Raw genomic sequence first — 19,757 nt, forward strand, 5'->3', positions numbered from 1 at the left:
TCTTATCCAATTAGAAAGTAATTTCAAAATGATGAAAATTAAAAAAACTAAAAAACCCCCAAATCTACATTCTTAGCTTATGAAAGTACAAAGAAAAAAATTACATGTTTTACAGTTTCAACTTCAGGATAAGAATGTGGTGAAAACTAGAATTTTAAAATGAATTTTCTAAAGATATTGGGTTGGCCAAAAAAAAGCTCGTTTGGGTTTTTCCATAACATCTTATGGAAAAACCTGAACGAACTTTTTTTTGGCCAACCCAATATAAGCTTAGTTTTAAATTTAGATTGCCTACTGAAATAATATCATTTAGAAATACAATCATACACGTTTGTTTAAGCTTTCAATAGAGAATATACAGAAAGGAATAAGCTTAAGGAAAAGCATCCCCAAATATTTTGCTATTTTAAGTAAATTTTACCAAAAAAAATCTATATTTTATTTCCCTTGTATCTGATCAAACATTCCAGATGTTTCTGTGAAAAGTTATTTCTTGGATGGGATTGACATTTAAGTTAGCAGACCTTGAGTAAAGTAGATTGCCTTCCATAATGTGAGTGGGCTTCATCCAACCAGATGAAGGCCTGAAAAAAGACTGACCTCCCCTGAAAGAGGGAATTGTGCCAACAGACTGCTTTCACCAGGGTATGTCCAAGTGTGTCTTTGTTATTATTAATCTTTCTTGGGACTTGATAGCCCTTTAATCTGCAGAATCTTATCATTCTTCTGCTCAGGGAAGTTTTATTCTGCTATTTGTTTAATTCTGCAGCCCATTTTATTTTTACCTTTATAATTTTTATCTTTTGATAATGCCACTTAATCTTCTAGGTGAGTATCTTCTTTTTCACTTTGTCTAATGATTTTAAAATCTGAAATCATGTTTATTTCCTTTCCAGAGGCCTACGAAGACTAAGGCAAGAGGGATGGCAAACGCTGGACAGTATCTCAGAAGATGAAGTCTTTTTTTTTCCTGGGATCTCAGAGGCAATGTGTCAGGCAATGTGTGGGAATGGGAGGGCTGTGTCTTCCTTGGTGCCGAGCAAGGAGCTGTGCATGGAAAACAGGCCTCTTCTCAAGGTGTGGGCAGAAAATGCGTTTTCCAGAGTTCACTGAGGGCTCTCAGCCAGCAGAAGCTATAAATCCTCTGGGTAACTGGCTATTATCTGTCAGTTTAATGTTTGTAGTACATCAAGGGCCTGGCAGATCCTATGGACCACAATGGTCCTTAAACAGAGGCCTATACGCCCATCCACCTGGAGGACTTTGCTTCCAGGACTGGTTACTGGGAGATGGCTGTAAACTGCAACTGATGAGACTTGAGAGGAGAAGCTTAATCCTGTGCCTTAGCACAGGGGTAACAGTTGCACAGGTTTGTTTTCATTTTTTTGCTATAGTTCGGACCTCCAGCAGAATAGTTGGGACCACAACCATGAGCATGCAAAGAAAATAAACTCTGGTAAGGAGTTTCAGTAACTTGAAGATCAGCAAATAACCTTATACGACTGGCAGTGCCACTGATAACAATGGAAAAATTAGAGAATCTCTTAAATTAAAATAAAACAAAACAAACAAAACTTGACAACTATTAAGAATTTTAAGATAGCTCATTAATAAACAACAAAGATAACACCACTTTAAAGGGAGGAAATAGCAGCTTTCAGAAAGTAAGTCAGAAGATGGGTCACACAACCAAGAAGCAGCAGTACCATTACTGAAACCCATGCATCTAAGTCACAAACCTCCAGACCCATTTGTGTGTTTGTCTAGCCCCTGTGGTCAGGATCTGATTTAATTCACTTTTGTATCCATAGTGCCTGGTCCAAATGCTCGAAACACAGAAGGTCCTCAAGAGTTAACTCAAATATTAACTGAATGAATTAATCTATGCCATAACCACCGGGTTCATATTCTACAATGCAGTGTTAACTGTGTGTATTAGTCATCAGAATGTTTGAATTAATGTTCTAGGACTCTTTTTAAAAACATTAATTAACTACTTACTTTGGTAATGTTTCTAAACCTACTATAAAACTGAAATGTATTATTTTAAAATTTTCCTAATTTTCCAAACATTAATACACTCTGGAGAAGATAATGAAGAAATTTTATGCTTCTTGGGAGATGCTTTGGGTATTTTACTTTGTGGAAAATCAGAACATGACATTATACTCCACTTGTACCTGACTGATTGGAACAGCAGAATTATATATTTTTTAGTTTCCTTAAACTCTACCAACCTTCAAGTCAGGACCATGATCAAAGGAAAGAAAGAAAAAAGATGATCAGATTTATTGCAATAACAAAGCAGGCCAAACAAAGTGCCAAATTCTGAAGCCAGAACATATATCCAGCAATCTTATGTATCATCACCAAATGATTATGGGCAACCCACCAAGCACAAGGCATTGTGCTAAGGACAGGAGAACCTCTCTCCTCCCTTCTATGAAACTTTCTAAAGAGCTATTTGTTTTAGGCAATACTATAACTATGCATCCTAATTGAGTTTTGGAAATTGCCATTAATCTCTATATGGGGCACAGGGAGAATTATGCTTTGATTATCTACAGCTAGGACAAATGAAATACAATTTATTATATTCCAGTAAAATACAGAATTTTAGAAGGCAAAGATCTTTCCTTCCAAATTCAATATAAAGATGTCTGTACGAAAACTGCAAGCCCTTCTCAAGAATTGGAAAAGAAGTAAAACTGTTACTCAGATAATATAATTTATACCCAGAAAGTCCAAAAGAATCAATGCTAAAACTAACACAACCAATAAGAGAACTAATAAATCAGAAAGTCAGCATAATATAAAATTTAATATATAAAAATCAATACCCTTTACATATTCAAACAACCAGTTAGAAGATATAATGAAAAAGCATACCTCATTTATAAGATTATCATAAAAGAGAAAATACTTGAATAAATACAAAAAATACATAAAACAGTATGAAGAAAATGTAAAAATATTTCTGAAAGACATAAAAGTAGTCTTGAACAAATGGAAAGACATCCCTTGTTCTAAGACAATGTAACATCACATAAAGGCCAATATTCTCTGAGATAATATATGAATTTAATGTGATTTCAATAAAATAGTTTTTGCCCCAGCACTAGACAAGTTGATTCTAAAATTCATATAGAAGACTATGCAAGAATAGCTAGAAAAATCCTGGGGAAAAAAAGAGTGATGACTGAAAATAAATACTAAGTATCAATATATATTGTAAAAAGTCTCTATATTTAAAACAATGTGGGGATGACACATGAGTAGACATGTAGATCAACAGAATGTATTTAAATGCTCAGAAAAAGATCCAGGACTAAATATAGCAACACCAATAGCGGGGCAACCTGACATTATATACCACCTGATGTGATGCAAAAAAGCACAACTCACTTACTGTATTCTTGCCAAAAAAAGTCTGGCTTGGATCTAATCATGATAAAATAGACAAAATCAAAACAGTGGATATTCTACAGGACAACTGGCTCAGGCAGACTCTTTAAAAAAGTTAATGTCATGAAAAACAAACAAAAAAGATTCTAGATTAACTGAGATTAAATGAAATTAAAATGACATAATGACCAATATAAGTGCTAATCTGGACTGGATGCTGTACAAAATAGGTAAGCAAATAAAAAATTACTTAAGACATCTTAGGCACAATTAGGAAAACATGAATATGAACTGTTTATTAAATGGTATTATAGTATCATTAGTTTTCCTAGATGTGATAATGGAACTATGGTTATTTAAGACAATACCCTTCTTGTTGGCAGATATATGAGTGAAATTTTAAAAGCGAAGAAGCAAATGTTGTGAATTTAGAAGTTTCATTTTACCTCCTTTTTTCAACGTTTTTGTGGTTTTAAAATATTTCAGAATAAAGTTTGGGAAAGGAGTGTAGGCCCTTAATAGACTTTTAGTGACCATATAGTAGGCAAGCAAATTTTCAGTGGTTTTGAAAATTGAAAAATCTTCCATATAAGCAGAGTAAACAGGTTTAAAATTCTCACTGAAAAAACTTCTCAGCATTATTTAAAACAAAGAGCCAACAGAAAATCAAAACACTCACTCTGGATTGATTAGAACACCTTCCTAGAAATGAGAGAAAACTCCACAATTAATGCATGAATGTATTTATATTTGACATGCTGATAGCACCACTCAATAAATCTACTGTTTATTAAAAATAATAATTTTAATAATAATAATAATTATATTATATATAATATTAATATTATTATATATAATAATAAAATTACCACCCTGTTCAGAGATATGAGTTGTTTATAAGCTCTACTATTAGACTTTGTTCCTTTATAATCAGGGAAAAAATACATTCCAAAGAACAATTTATTTGTATAATATATCCTGACTCGAGCTACTCTGTAATGTAGTCAAAGACTGGCTCTGGCAATTATTAGATATGTGACTTGGGCAAGTTATTTATCCACTCTATGCCTTCATTTCCTTATTCAGTACAGGGGAAGCAATATGTATCTCACTGGCTGACGGGAGGGTTAAATTAGTTAATTAATATAAAAAATACTTCAAATTATACCTGGCCTACTGAACGCTGAACATAATTGATATATATTCAGAATGTTTATTTTGATTTTAATGTTTAAAATATCTGATCCAGAAGGAGATCAAGATGGCAGAATAGAAGGATGCTGAGCTCACCTCTGCCAATGAACACATAAAAAAAAAAATCTACACGTGGAGCAATTCTCACTGAAAACAAACGGGAGACTGGCAGAAAGACTCTCCTACAACCAAGCTTGTAAAGAAAGATCAGAGTCGAGTAGGAAGGGAGGGGAAGTGATCAGGTTGGGACCTGTGCTCCAAGGAGGGGACACAGAAGAGGAGGAGGCTATCAGGGGCTCAAAGATCCTCCCTGAAGAGTGAGGGGTTTGAACCACATCTTGGGCACCCCAGCCCTAAGGTTCAAAACCAGGAAGATGGGTACCCTTAGTGGGTTTGAAAACCAGTGGGACCTAAAGGAGGACTGTAAGAAATCGAGACTTCACTCATGCAGAGTGTGCACGTGCTTGCTTACTCCCTGAAAAAGGCAGAGGAAGTAGATTAAAACTGCCCGGGGCTATGGCCAGTTTCCCACAACTGGCTCAGTGCATGACCCAGCCTGCACCAGGTGCCTGCTCCAGCCCCTCTTGCTCTGGTGCAGCTCCTTCTAGGGCAGAGGTGCTGATGCTGAGGAGAGTGGGCTCTTGTAGGGGTTGGAGCCGGCTTGGACCTGGCACTGCATGTGAACAGGGTGAGGGCAGCCATGGCTGACACTCATGGAGGCAGCAGATCAGGAGTGGTCTGCAACTCTGACTGGTGTGCCATGACCATCCCAGCATGTGCCCAAGGCTGGGTGTCTGCTCTGGCTCCTCTTGCTCCAGCACTGTTCTCCTCTGGGGAGGAGGTGCCATTGCCAGGAGTGGGGAGAACACATATTTAAAGGGAATGGAATAAGCTCGGATCTGACCCTCAGGGCTTCTGTTCCACCTCCTTGGGACCCACCCCCACCCCGATATGGTGGTGATGCCTAATGAGCACAGGAAAAGTCCGGGCTCACACCTGGCTCTAGCTCTAGCCCCTCCATCTCTAGCCCCACCTCCCACCAAGGTGATAGCTGCCAGCACACCCTCGGGGAAGGCATGACCCTTGCTCATTTCAGATCCAGCTCTAACATCAAAGCCACTGGGCACATGCAGACTACATAGGATGCTCCCACACAAGAACACCTCTTCAAGACCACAATAGTTAACTGTTTCACCTAATTTCATAGAGACATAGAAAGTTAAACAAAATAAGAAGACAGAAGTTTTTGTTTCAAATGAAAGAAGAAGAAAAAAATACCTGAAAGAACAACCAATGAAACAGATAATTTACCAGATAAAGAGTTCAAGGTATTAGTAATAAGAATACTAACTGAACTTGGGAAAAGAATAGATGAACAGGTGAGAATTTTAGCAAAGGACTAGAAATCATAAAAAGGAACCAGTCAGAGCTAAGGACTACAATAATTGAAATGAAAAACATAGAATTAACAGCAGACTATGTAATACAGAAGAATGCATAAATGATCCAAAAGATAGAACAATGGAAATCATCCAATCAGAACAGCAAAAAGAAAAACAAACTTTAGAAAATGAGGACAGTTAAGGGACCTCCAGGACAATATCAAGCATATTAACCTGCACATGGTAGGGGTCCCAGAAGGAGAAAAGAGAAAGGGGTTAAAAATATATTTGATGAAATTATGGCTGAAAACTTCCCAAAGCTGAAGAAACAGATTTCCAGGTATAGGAAGCACAGAGTCCCAAACAAGATGAACCCAAAGAGGCCAACACCAAGACATATCATAATTAAAATGACAAGAGTTAAAGATAAAGAGAGAATTTTAAAGGCAGCAAGAGAAAAACAGTCATATACAAGGTATCAAGCTTTCAGCTGACTTTTCTGCAGAAACTTTGCAGGCTGGAAGGCAGTGGTATGATATATGTAAAGTGCTGAAAGGGAAAGACCTACAGTCTAGGATACTCTACCCAGTAAGGTTATCACTCAGAATTGAAGGAGAAATAACTTCTCAGACAAGCAAAAACTAAAAGAGTTCATCAATACTAAACTGATCCTACAAAAAGTGTTAAAAGGTCTTCTCTAAGTGGAAAAGAAAAGGCTACAACAAGAAAAGAAGTAAGAATTTATAGGAAAGGAAAAATCCCACTAGTAAAGGCAAATATATAAGAAATGGTATGGATCAACCACTTAAGCTAGTATGAAGATTAAAAGACAAAAATTGTAAAATCAACTATAACTACATTAAACAGTTAAGGGATAGACATGAAAATGTAAAATATGATATCAAAAACACAGAACATGGGGGAGGGGAGTAAAAAAGGAAGATCTTGTAGAACGTGTTAGAACTTTAAAACAAGTAGATATAGTTATAGGTCAACATATATGAACTCCATGGTAACCACAAATCAAAAACCTACAACACATACACAAAAATCAGACAGAAAGGAACATAAGAATAACACTAAAGAAAACCATCAAACCACAAGAGAAGAAACTAAAAGAAGAAAAGAAGAGAGAACTACAAAAACAACCAGGAAACAACAAAAAGGCAATAAGCACATACTTAGCAATAATCACTTTAAATTATCAGTGGACTAAATGCTCCAATCAAAAGACATAGGGTGGCTGACTGGATATAAAAAGGTGTGTTTATATGTTGCTTATAAGAGACTCACTTCACAGCTAAAGACACACACAGACTGAAAGTGAGAGGATGGAAAAAAATATATATCACGCCAATGAAACAAAAAGAAAGCTGGGGTGGCAATAGTCATATTAGGCAAAATAGACATTAAAACAGTGTCTAAAACAAAGACAAAGAAGGGCATTATATAATGATAAAGGGATCAATACAAGAAGAGAATATAACATTCATTAATATATATGCACCTAATATAGGAGTATCTAAATATATAAAGCAAATACTAACAGACTTAAAGGGAGAAACTGACAATAATACAATAATAGTAGGGGCTTCAACACCCTAATGACATCAATGGACAGGTCATGCACACAGAAAATCAATAAGGGAACAGTGGTCTTAAACTCCACTTAGACCAGTTGGACTTAGTAGATCTTCAGGGTATTCTACCGAAAAAGATGAATACACATTCTTTACAGCTGCACATGGAACATTCTCCAGAACAGATCACATGCTAGACCATAAAACAAGTCTCAATAAATTTAAAAGGATAGAAATTATATCAAGTATTTTTTTCTGACCACAACGGCATGGAACTAGAAATTAGAAAGAAAAATGGAAAAAACATAAAAACATGGAGACTAAACAACTTATTACTAAAAAACCTATGGGTTAACAAAGCACATGCAGACTACATAGGATGCTCCCACACAAGAACACCTCTTCAAGACCACAATAGTTAACTGTTTCACCTAATTTCATAGAGACATAGAAAGAGACATAGAAAGCAATCAAAGAGGAAATCAGAAAATATTTTGATATAAATGAAAATAAAAACACAACTTTCCAAAATCCATGGGATGCAGCCAAAGCAGGTCTGAGAGAGAAGTTTACCACAATACAGGCCTACCTCAAGAACCAAGAAAAATTTCAAATAAACAACAAAACCTACTATCTAAAGGAATTAGGAAAAGAACAAAAACAAAGTCCAAATTCAGAACAAGGAAGGAAATAATAAAGATCAGAGAGCAAATAAATGAAATAGAGACCAAAAAACAATGGAAAAGATCAGTGAAAACAAAAGCTGGCTTTTTGAAAAGATAAAATTGGTAAGCCTTTAGCCAGGTCCATCAAGAATAAAAAGAGAGGACCTAAATAAACAAAATAAGAAATGAAAGAGGAGAAATTATAACCAATATCACGGAGACACAAAAAAATCATAAGAGAACACTACAAACAGTTATATGCCAATAAATTGGACAACCTAGAAGAAATGGATACATTCCTAGAAACATACAATCTTCCAAAACTGAATCAGGGAGAAAGAGATAATCTAACAACTAGTAGTGAAATTGAATCAGTAGTGAATTGAATCAGCAAACAAGTTCAGGACCAGATGACTTCACAGGGGAATTCTACCAAACATACAAAGAATATATGCATTATCTTTCTCAAACTATTTCAAGAAACTGAAGAGAGAGGAACATCCCAAATTAATTCTATAAGGTCATCACTACTCTGATACCAAAATAAGACAAAGATACTAAAAAAGAAAATACAGGCTTAATCTATACTTATGCTCCAAGCCTGTATTTCAAAGTATGTAGTCTAGTTCCTAGCACAGGGCTTGACTCATAGTAGGACCTTTAATAAATAAATTTCAAATAGATGTGCAAGTTATTTGATGTCTTGCTCTAGATGTCTGCCAGGCATCTCAAACTCAATATATCCAAAACACTGTATACAATTCATTATCATTTTCCCAATATTCCTATATTCCCCTATTTTTGTTAATGGATTGCCATCCACTCCTTCACCGAAATTAGAATCCTTAGTTATCCTCAAATTCTACTTCTCTATCTCTTACCGTTCACATTCCAAATTTCTAATACCTTAATAACTTAACATCTCTAGTTTCTTACTTCAGTCCTGTTCTCCCACCTCAATTATTAAAATAATATTTTAACTGGCCTTCCTAGCTGGGATGCCTTAATACTTTTTATAATTGACAGTCTTCTCATCTTGCAACAATTACTTTAAATATTGCTTTCTCTACAAGGAATTATTCGTCATTACGTCGTATCTGCTCTCCTGTATACTTTGTTCATATTTTTATTTACAGCAAGTATTAAACTGTACAATCCCATCCACCTCCCCCTTTTAAAAATACATCTCTAGTGAATAATGCCAGTGTTGGGGATAGGGCGGTGCTTTGCACTCATTTATATAAGGTTCTGTATGATCTGGCCTCTCGCTACCCCTCTGACTTCTACTCTCCCCCTCATTCCTCCACACCAGACATATTAGCCTTTTTGCCGTGCAAAACGCACACTAAGCAAATTTCTGACTTGGGATCTTGGTTGGGTTTGCTATTCTTCCTGACAACATGGCTTTCTTTCTTCTTCAAAATTTTGCTCAAGTGTCACCTTCTTTGTGAAGCTTTCCTTTACCACCCATTAAAAACAGCAACCTAACCCCACTCCCCAGTTCACCCTATCCCCTTTCCTTGTTTTGTTATTTATTCTGTATTTATTTGCTTATTGTCTGTCTCTCTCCACTGGAAGTAAGCTTAAACAAGGACATGGATTATTATCTGTTCTGTTCACTGATACATTCACATAACACTTATAACAGTGCCTGGGACAAAGTAAGTACTCACTGGGTACTTACTGAATGTATGAATGAATCTTGCATTCCCAGAATCTGTATATGCAGGAATTAAACATCCTTTAGAATTAAAAACAAAAAAAGAAGAAAGTTAACATGAGAAAGGATTGAATAAGGGAAAACTATTTTCATCTACTACAGTGGTACAGTATTGAGAATATAAGAAAGTGAGAATTCATTTTCCTGGGTCCATCCATAAAAGATCCAATTTAAATTCTAGACAGAGACAATAAATTTAAATTCTGAAAATAAGCATGATAAGTTAGAAGACATTTTCCACAACTCAAAGCAATGAGAAGTCATTTTAAAAACATGATTATGTTATATCAACTTTTTCCCTGTTAAAGTTCACAGAATATTAAGTATATTAATTTGCCTAACTGCTATACTTTGCATTTACACTGCCTTTAACATTAGTTTTTAAAGTGTTTTGCTTTCAACTGTTTATTAAATCTTCGCTTGAAAATATACAGATTGAAAAGACTGAGGAGACATTAAGTATCAAGCCTCATAATATTACTACAAAAATAAAAAAAAAAGAAGAAAGAGAAGAAAATGAGACTATCCTCTCCCCAAAAAACCTCAAACTTTGTTGACTCTGTATTGGCCAAAATAAAAAACCTGCTCACTGCCTACTTTGCTCAGACAAATTTAATAGCTGTGAGATGTGAAAGACTGGATTCCTTTCAAAAGAAGGGCAGGTATACACAACACACAACACACACACACACACACAGTGTCACTCACACACATTAATATAAAAGAAACTGGAGTGCTTTTTATGTATTAACTCACTTATTCCCAGAATACCACTGGGAGGCACATTTGAAAGATGTAACATAGTAATTAAGGCTCTCACATGACTTGAGACATATTAGTCTCCTAAAAGGCCAGCAACAAAATCCAGATTCCTCGTTCTAAACTGCCATTTAGAGGAGTCTTAAATGGACAATATTGTTCTATATTGTAAAGACAACACAGAATTAATACATTTAATCGAACAGATTCCTTTCTCTGAGCTCTCTTAGTGTTTTATGCTTATCTCCTGTTGAACTCATCCCCAACATATTATACCTCTTTCTTTGCCTGCTGGATTCCCCAACTAGACTGGGAGGACTTTGAGGGCAGTCTTTCAGCTTCCATTTCCCCAGGGCTTAGCACAGTCCCTAGTGCATAGTAAGCTCGCCATAAACATTGGTTGATAACCTGTATGAATTAATTTTTGATCAAGTATAAAAAGGTTTTTATTTTTTAAACTAACAGTTTTGTAGGATGCTTCTACTAAAATACAGTATTTCTGGTTTGATAAAAAAGAAAAAGATGGACACTAGTCAAAAATCATTCTCAATTTTACTCCTTATGAAATTATAGTTGAATGTTTTTTCAGAGAAAGTTGAGGAAAAAAGTAAACTGACTGAAATTAGAACATTAAAATAATGTTCTACTTTTTACTTATCAAACATTTATACTGTAAAAACCATTTAAATCATTTTTTTAAAAATGACCAGTCATTCCACTTAGTCATTTCTTAGTTTCCATATTTGTCATCAACTTTGCTCTCAAGACTTGCAGAAAAACACGGAGTTATTCTTTACATTTTCATTCACTTTTCACTAAGGAAAAATTTTCCTGAAAATACATGTTTAAAATTCTGGAAAATACAAATCAGCATTATCTAGACATCTCTATCATTACCACAAGGTCTGGTTCCTCAACCTAATTTCTACTGTTAGTTGGCATTTCAATAAGTGATGGATATTCATTTCCAGAAAACATTACCAGTAAATTCTATGATATCATAGTCTCTTCACTATCTAGACCAAACTGACTAAACCACAAAATGCAAAAAGTATGCAGTTAGCTACTCTACACGAAACCTTAGGGCTATTCTGAGTACAGTATTAGAAAAGTATAATCTAACTGAGTAAGAGTAAATGAAAACTTAATTTAGATAGCCCTCCTACTCTGAATTTCCAGGGCCTTCAGTAGACACAAACCAAAATGTTTAAAAACTAAAGTATTTCTTATCATAGACTTAATTCACAAAAAAGTTAATTTGGGACACAGAAATTTACAAAGGAAATAAAAATTACTTTTAGGATATAAATAGGATTTCATTTTTTTCCCCATGACCAGGGGAGGGGAAACATAAGGAGCTGCTTCCTTGGTTCTAAGCAGTGCCTACCCTAAGCAAGATTAGTAAATAAAAAATAATTACCGATTTTTTAAACTCATAACTTTTCAAAGAATAATAGAACATAAAGACTGAAATGGATTGTGATGTGAAATCTGTGAAAATGCTAATGTGTTGGTATATAAAGGGAAGGAATGTGTATATGTGATTAATAATATGGAATAAAATTTATTCTACTTTAAACATGAATTAAACTATTTTTCATTATCATAGATGTGGTCAACATTTTGATATACAATGTGTTCACTATATTACTGGAAAACTAAAAATATTCATAAGCTCTAGCAATTGAAGAAAGGCTTCAAAATTATGGAATACTTTTCTTTAAGACCAGGCATTAAGTTTATTATCAGAAAAAGTTACAGAAAACCATAGAAGTACATATTTGGGAATACATTCCACAACATCTTTTTGTATGCCTAACTGCCTTAAAAATGGAAAAACTGCCATTTCAGTTTGAAATTATAAAATAGTAAAATGTGTCTTATGGTTGATATTAAACAATGTTAAACATAGTCTTTCTCAAACTATAAAAAACAAACAATAAAGTTATGCCTGGTCAGAAATAATTTTGCCATTTTATAACCTGTCCTCTCACCTTGCCTGTTGCAGTCAATATAAAGTTGTTGTAGTTCTTCCTCTAATCCTCACTTTGAGTGGATTGGTTACTTTATACTATCAATTTTCCCTGGAGGCACAGCAGTAAATTATAAAACATTCACTATTTTCACCATGATATAAATTATGTTCTGGATAAGGAGGCTGAAACCTTGAAAGTCTCCTACTTCAGGATTATATAATGAAAACTACTTTTGTCTTGGAAGTGTTTTAATCAGTATGCCTAGAAGTTGTATTTTGAAAAAATATGTACTGAAAGAATATGGATTTTAACGTAAGACATACACTAAATTTATTTCTAAGAGCATAGTGATTTCTCTTTCTAAAATTTAGTGGGAAGTTAAGTAAATTTAAAATCAAAAGGTTCAATGATTAAAATAGTTCTGGATATAGTCATAAAGATACTATCTATAACTCTTACTGCATTATAAGTCAAACACAGGTTGGTATTTAAAAACTTTCACTTGCAGTAAACACTTTCCTATCCTCTATTTTCAAATGACAAGTCACTAAGATGAAATCACTTGCTCCAGGTCACAGCATAAGAAACAGAATCTGAATCTAAATTCAGGTGTCTCTGACCTCTTGGCTACGTGCTACCAGAACATGTGGTACTAATTTAAATACGAAAAATAAGAAACTTCTGGAGTCTCTATTAAAGTTAATCAATGCACAATCGTGATGATGAAATATCATGAAATCTTCAGGATAATACTTTCAGGAAAGTTTTAATACTAAAGGCATTATTTGTATTTAATTTAAAAAATGGGTAATCCATTCTTTATATTCTAACACCTGATTTGTCTGGTGTCAGATAATGAAGATTTACATCGAAGTAGATTTTGTAGATCTGTACTGTCCAATATGATAGCTACTGGCCACATGTGGCTATTTAAATTTAAATTAAAATGAAGTAAAATTAAAAATTTAGTTCCTCAGTCACACAAGACACATTTCAAGTATTCAACTGCCACATGAGGCTGAAGGTTCCCATATTGGACTGTGCTGGTCTAGAATTCAGGAAAGAGGTCTGGGCTGAAGATAGACATTTGAGAATCACTGGTGTGTGGGCTTTACTTAAAGTCATGAGTTCATCAAGGAAGTGAAGTATAGGGAATAAAAGAGGATCAGATTGCAGTGGAACAGTCTAAAAAGATATGGAAGAAAAGAGGAAGAATCAGCAAAGGAGAATGAAGAGCAGTAGCTAATGAGATAAGAGAAAAAAACAAGAATGTGGTGGCCCCCCCAGACACCAATGTATTAAGAAGCCATCGAATGTGTCAAATGTTGCTGATAGGTCAAGCGAGATAAGGACAAAGAATTGACCACTGGAATCAGCAATGTGTATAGGTCACTGGTGAGCCTGAAAGAACAGATTAGAAATTTCAACAAATTTACAGAAGATGAAAAGTGATTAGAAACATCTGTCTGAAAACATTATGGTGGGCTGCTGTAGATACAAAATCTGACAATGAAACTCAGAGGAGCTGTGAACACAGAATCAGCATATTTGGTGGGGGGCAAAACAAAACATAATCCAGGAGAAATAATGGAAGGTTCATATGTAAAACACTTGGTCCAGATAGGCTGCAGATCCCACATAAAATGGATGCTGCTGAGCATTAACCACAAGCAAAAAAAAAAAAAAAAGTCAGTGGCACTGTCTCTAAAAATAATATTGAACAAACCATCTGGACAGAGTGAAGACTTCTAGAGTGGATACTGCTGTCCTGCTTATTCTCTTTCTGGAAATTAGACTGACAGCCTGACAGGTGGACTCATTTATCTTACCTGTTTACTACCCTAAATATAAGCCTGCCAGTTAATATGTTTTAGCCATATATACAAAGTTCTCAATAGACTTTCTGCTCAGGTGACAAAATAGTTAGATTATAGAGTTATTTACACAACAGAAGAGGGAGGGACACCATATTTGTATCCAGTCATTCATTAAAAAAAAAAACAGATACCAAGGATCATCAGATATAAAGGAAAAATCATTGGCAAAGAAGAAAAACACAGGATACATTAACAGATGAAAAAACTGAACATAGAGGAAATATCAATTCATAGAAGAGAACTTAGAGATCTAGGAAGATATAATGGCATCCACAGAACTTTGATACTAGGAAAAAGGAACAAACAGGACAAGAAAGAAACCATAAAGATCAAATGGATGATTGGTGAACTAAGAAAGACTTAGAATAAAGGAATGAGAGGGCTCTGCAACTGACTAGTTAGAAAAAGGAAAGGAGAAGGAGTCCATAGTTTCCACCTGAAAAACAGTAATGCTAACATCAAGAGTAAAATTCAGAAACTCCTTTCAGGAAACTCAACCTCACTCATGGCATGGCAATGATTACATTTCTGTCACATACATGACAAAAAGTGGTTAGCTTATATACCTTGCTACACAAGTTTGAGGCTGAAAATCTCTTCTGAGATTAGATTTCATATTTCAGAGCCACATATACTACAATAGCTCTGTTTAACTTTGCCTAAACTCTCAGAAATTTCATACTTGATCTTTTAAAAAAAGATGCCATATGCAAATAACTTCTATAAATCTTTAAAATATAAAAAGACAAATTAAGAAGTTATTATTACATCAGTTGGAAAGCTTTGGAAAAGGTAAACATCAGAATACCTGTAAAATATAAATTCAGTGATCTGGCATGTACTCTGGCTATGTTAGAATGAAATTATGTATTTTTCATATTCATTAAATCAGTAAGACTCATTTTAATTTCTCATAGTTTATGGTTTTCAGTTGCTTTCTTGTTATTTTTCACTGTTAATTATTTTACTTTAAAAATTAATACACTGGGCAAATGTCACAGTATAATTTGACAACTAAATTTAGTAGGTTCTTAAAACACACACACACACACACACACACACACACAGAAATGTGACTGAAAAAGAAAAACTTAAAGTAAGTTTTTTACTGTTAACAGATAGAGGGAAAAGGTTTAAAATTATAAGGTTAGAACCATATATACCATATAAATATTCTATAAAATAGCTTCTTACAAAAAAAAATGGCTAGGAAATAGTGCACAAATTTAAGTTTATTCAAATCATCAGATTCATATGAGGAGAAATGCTTGCATTTATATTCTCCCCTCAGAGGGTGTTAGGAGAAATTTCCTATCTCAATGGGGACCATGATAAGAAATTTCTTATCTCAATGGGGACCGAGTGCATACCCTTGTGCATGAAGACCATTCATTAAGTATATTAACATTTACTAGAGTTAATAAAAATGATGTTTAAATTAGGAAACGATAAATATGTAGAATATACTTTAAGTTATCGACATGGTTAGAAACACTTTACTCATTCAAGTGACATTTATTATTCAGGAAATATAGGCACTTTTATTACAATTAAGGATAAGTTTCAACCGTCAACAAGTAGATTAACTTAGATCACTGGAGAATTACTTAGTAAAATCCTGATATTGGTTACTAAAATAGCTCCTTATATCTTTAATGTACTAATCAAACAACAATTTTAGAGATTGATAACAAAAAATATCTAACAAATAAACTCTCTTCTTTGTGGAAGGGAATATAAAATAGCGATGTGTTAAAGAAAAAAATCCATGTGATTAAGGTCTTTTTCTCAGTGTCCAGAAAAATCCAAATATTAAAACATTCCCACCTCCAGGGGTTTTGTGTTGGCTAGTACTTATGTGGAAAGCCAAAGTTTCAAACGTTAAGTGGGTTCTGGTGGATTATTTATATTTGAGATATTTGTTTGAAAACCTGTCTTCTAACTACTTCATCTTAATGTCTTTTTTGGCATGCTTCTCAAAATTCTCTTTTGAGAATCCATGTTTGCCTCTCTGACATGTTCTTTTTTCTGTCATCATCACTTCACACATTTATTAAATCATGTCTTAAAATAAGATTTCCTCCATTCCTTTGGCCACAGTGCAAACTGCATGATTTCAAACTTGAAAAAAAATAATATAAAAAGAATCTCCAAAAATTTTCATGTTGTTTATTCTCACAGTATTTATGGATTTCAAAGTATCTCATCCTCACAATTCTATGAAGTAGAAAATTCATCTGAAGTAGAAAGTAGAGACACTGTACTGGCAGAGAGAAACTACCCAAGATAACAGCTGGGAAGTGGCAGAATTAGAGCTCAGCCCCAACACTTCTGGCCTTCTGACCCCAGGTTTAGGACTTTTTTTCACCAAAACACACAAGTGCTGAATTCAGAAGAGTGGTTGGTTAGCATCATTAAGCTCATTTAAGGACATGTGTCTACAGATAATCAGTTAATTCTGTAGATTATCTTTGGTAGTGAATTAATTCCTTTCATCCCACACCTGAACTGAAGTCTTGTAATTCTGGAGGTTTGAAATCAGAATTCAATGAAACATTCTTTTTCAATTAATAGTTTAAAGTTCATTAAGTAATACTAACAGAAAACTCTGCCAATTCTGATAGTATGAGAAAGTCTTTGAACTCATTTTGCCTTCCTTAAAACAGAAACCCCCTTTTACCATCACCTGTGTTTGAGTTATTCTAACCTAATTTTTGCCTAAATGTTTTCTTTTTCTCCCTTTGAAATATAAGAACCATCATATTTCCAGCTTACATGTAATCTACCTTCTACAATGGGTTTATATAAGGATATCACAGAATCTCTGGTGAAATTATGACACATAAATAATAGATTTCAGTTACATTATTTAAAAAGTTTTGCACTTCTCCATAAAAAGTTGAAACCTTAAGAAATACTGACATTGTAAAAACAATAAAACTAAAATTTGACTGGAAAAATAGCTCCTAATTTTAAGAACTGGTCAAGGGAATAAGTGTATACTTGGCAAAGATATGCAAAAGAAACGGAAAGATACAGTTTTTCAAATATTATCCAACATGTAGAAGCACAAAAATTAACTTGACAGACCTCTCAACCAATACTGAAGTCATCTGAATTATTTTATGATTTTGTTTAAGTCAAATATCTTGACTGTTTAGGATATGGAAAAAACATTAGTATATGTTTACATGATCTAATGGAGAGTGCAAACAAAATATGGAGAAGACGGAAGCTATTGATCACTTTTAAAAACCAAGTCACACTCTGCCACCTCGTCAAACTCCAAGTCTACAATGTAAAAAGAGGATATAGGACTTCCCTGGTGGCGCAGTGGTTAAGAATCCACCTGCCAATGCAGGGGACACGGTTTTGTCCAGGAAGATCCCACATGCCGCGGAGCAACTAAGTCTGTCTGCCACAACTACTGAGCCTGCACTCTAGACCCTGCATGCCACAACTACTGAGCCCACGTGCCACAAGTACTGAGCCCACGTGCCTAAAGCCCGAGCTCCACCACAACAGAAGCCACCTCAATGAGAAGCCCGCGCATTGCAACGAAGAGTAGCCCTTGCTCGCCATAACTAGAGAAAGCCCATGCACAACAATGAAGACCCAACGCAGACAAAAATAAATAAATAAAAAAATTTAAAAAGAGGATATAAAGATTACATTAATAGTCATATTAATAAAAATGAATCATTTTATTTTGCACGCCTCTACTTACCTATTAATATGAATTAAATTCAGTGCAATGCTGTGAAAAGATATACTAAGTACATAAAAATGAACGATGCTGTCCTTCAAATATAGTCATGCAAAGATGATAAGCACTTCCTCTAACTTCCACCCTCATAACTGTGATTGATTTTATTACTGAATAATCCACATGTTAAAATTTACTACTATTGATATAATAAGGACTCTCAAGATAGTTGAATGGGAACTGGGATTCAGACCAACTATCTCAGAACAAAATTTCTCTGCGGAGAATCTCTTGATTTGACTGGTGACTAAATACCACAATTTCACTGGAACTAGGCTTTAAGAAATCTAATAACTGGTGAACACAGAATTATATTTAAAGGTCAGATAAAAAGATAACTTCATTAATTGTTAGAAAATACCTTCGTGACACCTCAGTTTTAACAACTACACCTATTCCAAATAGTACTGTCCAGGTTATTACTTTGCAATATATCACACACCTCCAATGCTAGTAAGAAAAGTACACGCCTGTGGCCAGAGGGACCTCTGGGCAGAGTGGGAGGACAACGGGCCAGGAATGAAGGAGTGGCTCTAGGCATAGCCTCACTGAGGGTCCACTTCACTTCTGAACTAGTGCCCCCCTCCAGCCAAAGGCAGAGGCAGTGTGGGATGGTGAGGGTGAGAAGTACTGAGCTAGGAGCGATGAGATCTTGCTCTAGATAAAAATGCCACTAGCTATGTGAACTCTGACACGTCAGCCCTTCTGCTTCTCAGTTTCACGGTAAAGGGATTGACAGTCAAAGATTTAAGGTCCTAGCAGCTCTCAAAAGAGTTTACACTCTATGATTTTAATGTTTACCCTACTTCTCAGAGGGTTTTGTTGAGGATCAAATGAAGATGTATATAAATAAATTTTGATACAAATAGAAGTTACTGTTGTTGTTTTATAGATTTTCTTCATTATACTAAGGAAGTGTGGAAACAGTTTTGAGATGCAGTACAACATGTTCACCATATGGTGAGACATTTATGAACTATAACCTACAATTTAACCTAAAATGTTAAAATTAAAATGTCCTTTTTCCCCAGCTTTATAAAGGTATAATTGACAAATATAATTTTATAACTTTCTTTCTTATACAAATTACTCAGAAAAGATTTATGGTTTTAATTTTAATAAATTTAGCTGATTTATTATTTTGTTCATTAAGAACCTAGAGCAAAAGCCTGATGAACAGTTCCTAAAATAAGTATCTAATAAAAGTTGTATCCAGCTCTTTTCCTCTCTAACCCATCTCTCACTAAGACACGAGCTGTATTTTTTAGAAACATACTTTATCATTTCTCTTTCATCCTCATACCTTTGGATAGCTCTATTTTATCTAGAGAATAAAATGTGCATTCCTCAGTAGGGCACAGTTTGACCCCAATCTACTTTGCAACTCAGTTCTTCCTAAACACATCCATCTCACCATTTCCTCCAGCTAACCT

At 34.6% G+C, this 19,757-nt stretch overlaps 1 protein-coding gene across 8 annotated transcripts in view; it reads right to left on the reverse strand.

The window, feature by feature from the left end:
• Positions 1 to 19,757, reverse strand: part of AHI1 (Abelson helper integration site 1) — a gene marked incomplete at its 3' end in the record, with an annotated part of 211,262 nt that overhangs the window by 97,443 nt on the left and 94,062 nt on the right. For 5 of the 8 annotated variants that reach the window (XR_014017212.1, XM_081251012.1, XM_081251011.1 and 2 more), the window contains exon 22: positions 9,911 to 9,967. The exons of the other annotated variants lie outside the window; for them this stretch is intronic. Coding sequence is in view for 4 of the 5 variants with exons in the window: in XM_081251012.1 (XP_081107138.1) it covers positions 9,911 to 9,967 (57 nt within the window). The remainder of the gene's footprint in view (positions 1 to 9,910; positions 9,968 to 19,757) is intronic. 8 annotated transcript variants of the gene reach the window in all.

Source organism: Mesoplodon bidens, assembly GCF_964165515.1.
Source record: "Mesoplodon bidens genome assembly, chromosome: 12".
Taxonomy (NCBI): Eukaryota; Metazoa; Chordata; class Mammalia; order Artiodactyla; family Ziphiidae; genus Mesoplodon; species Mesoplodon bidens.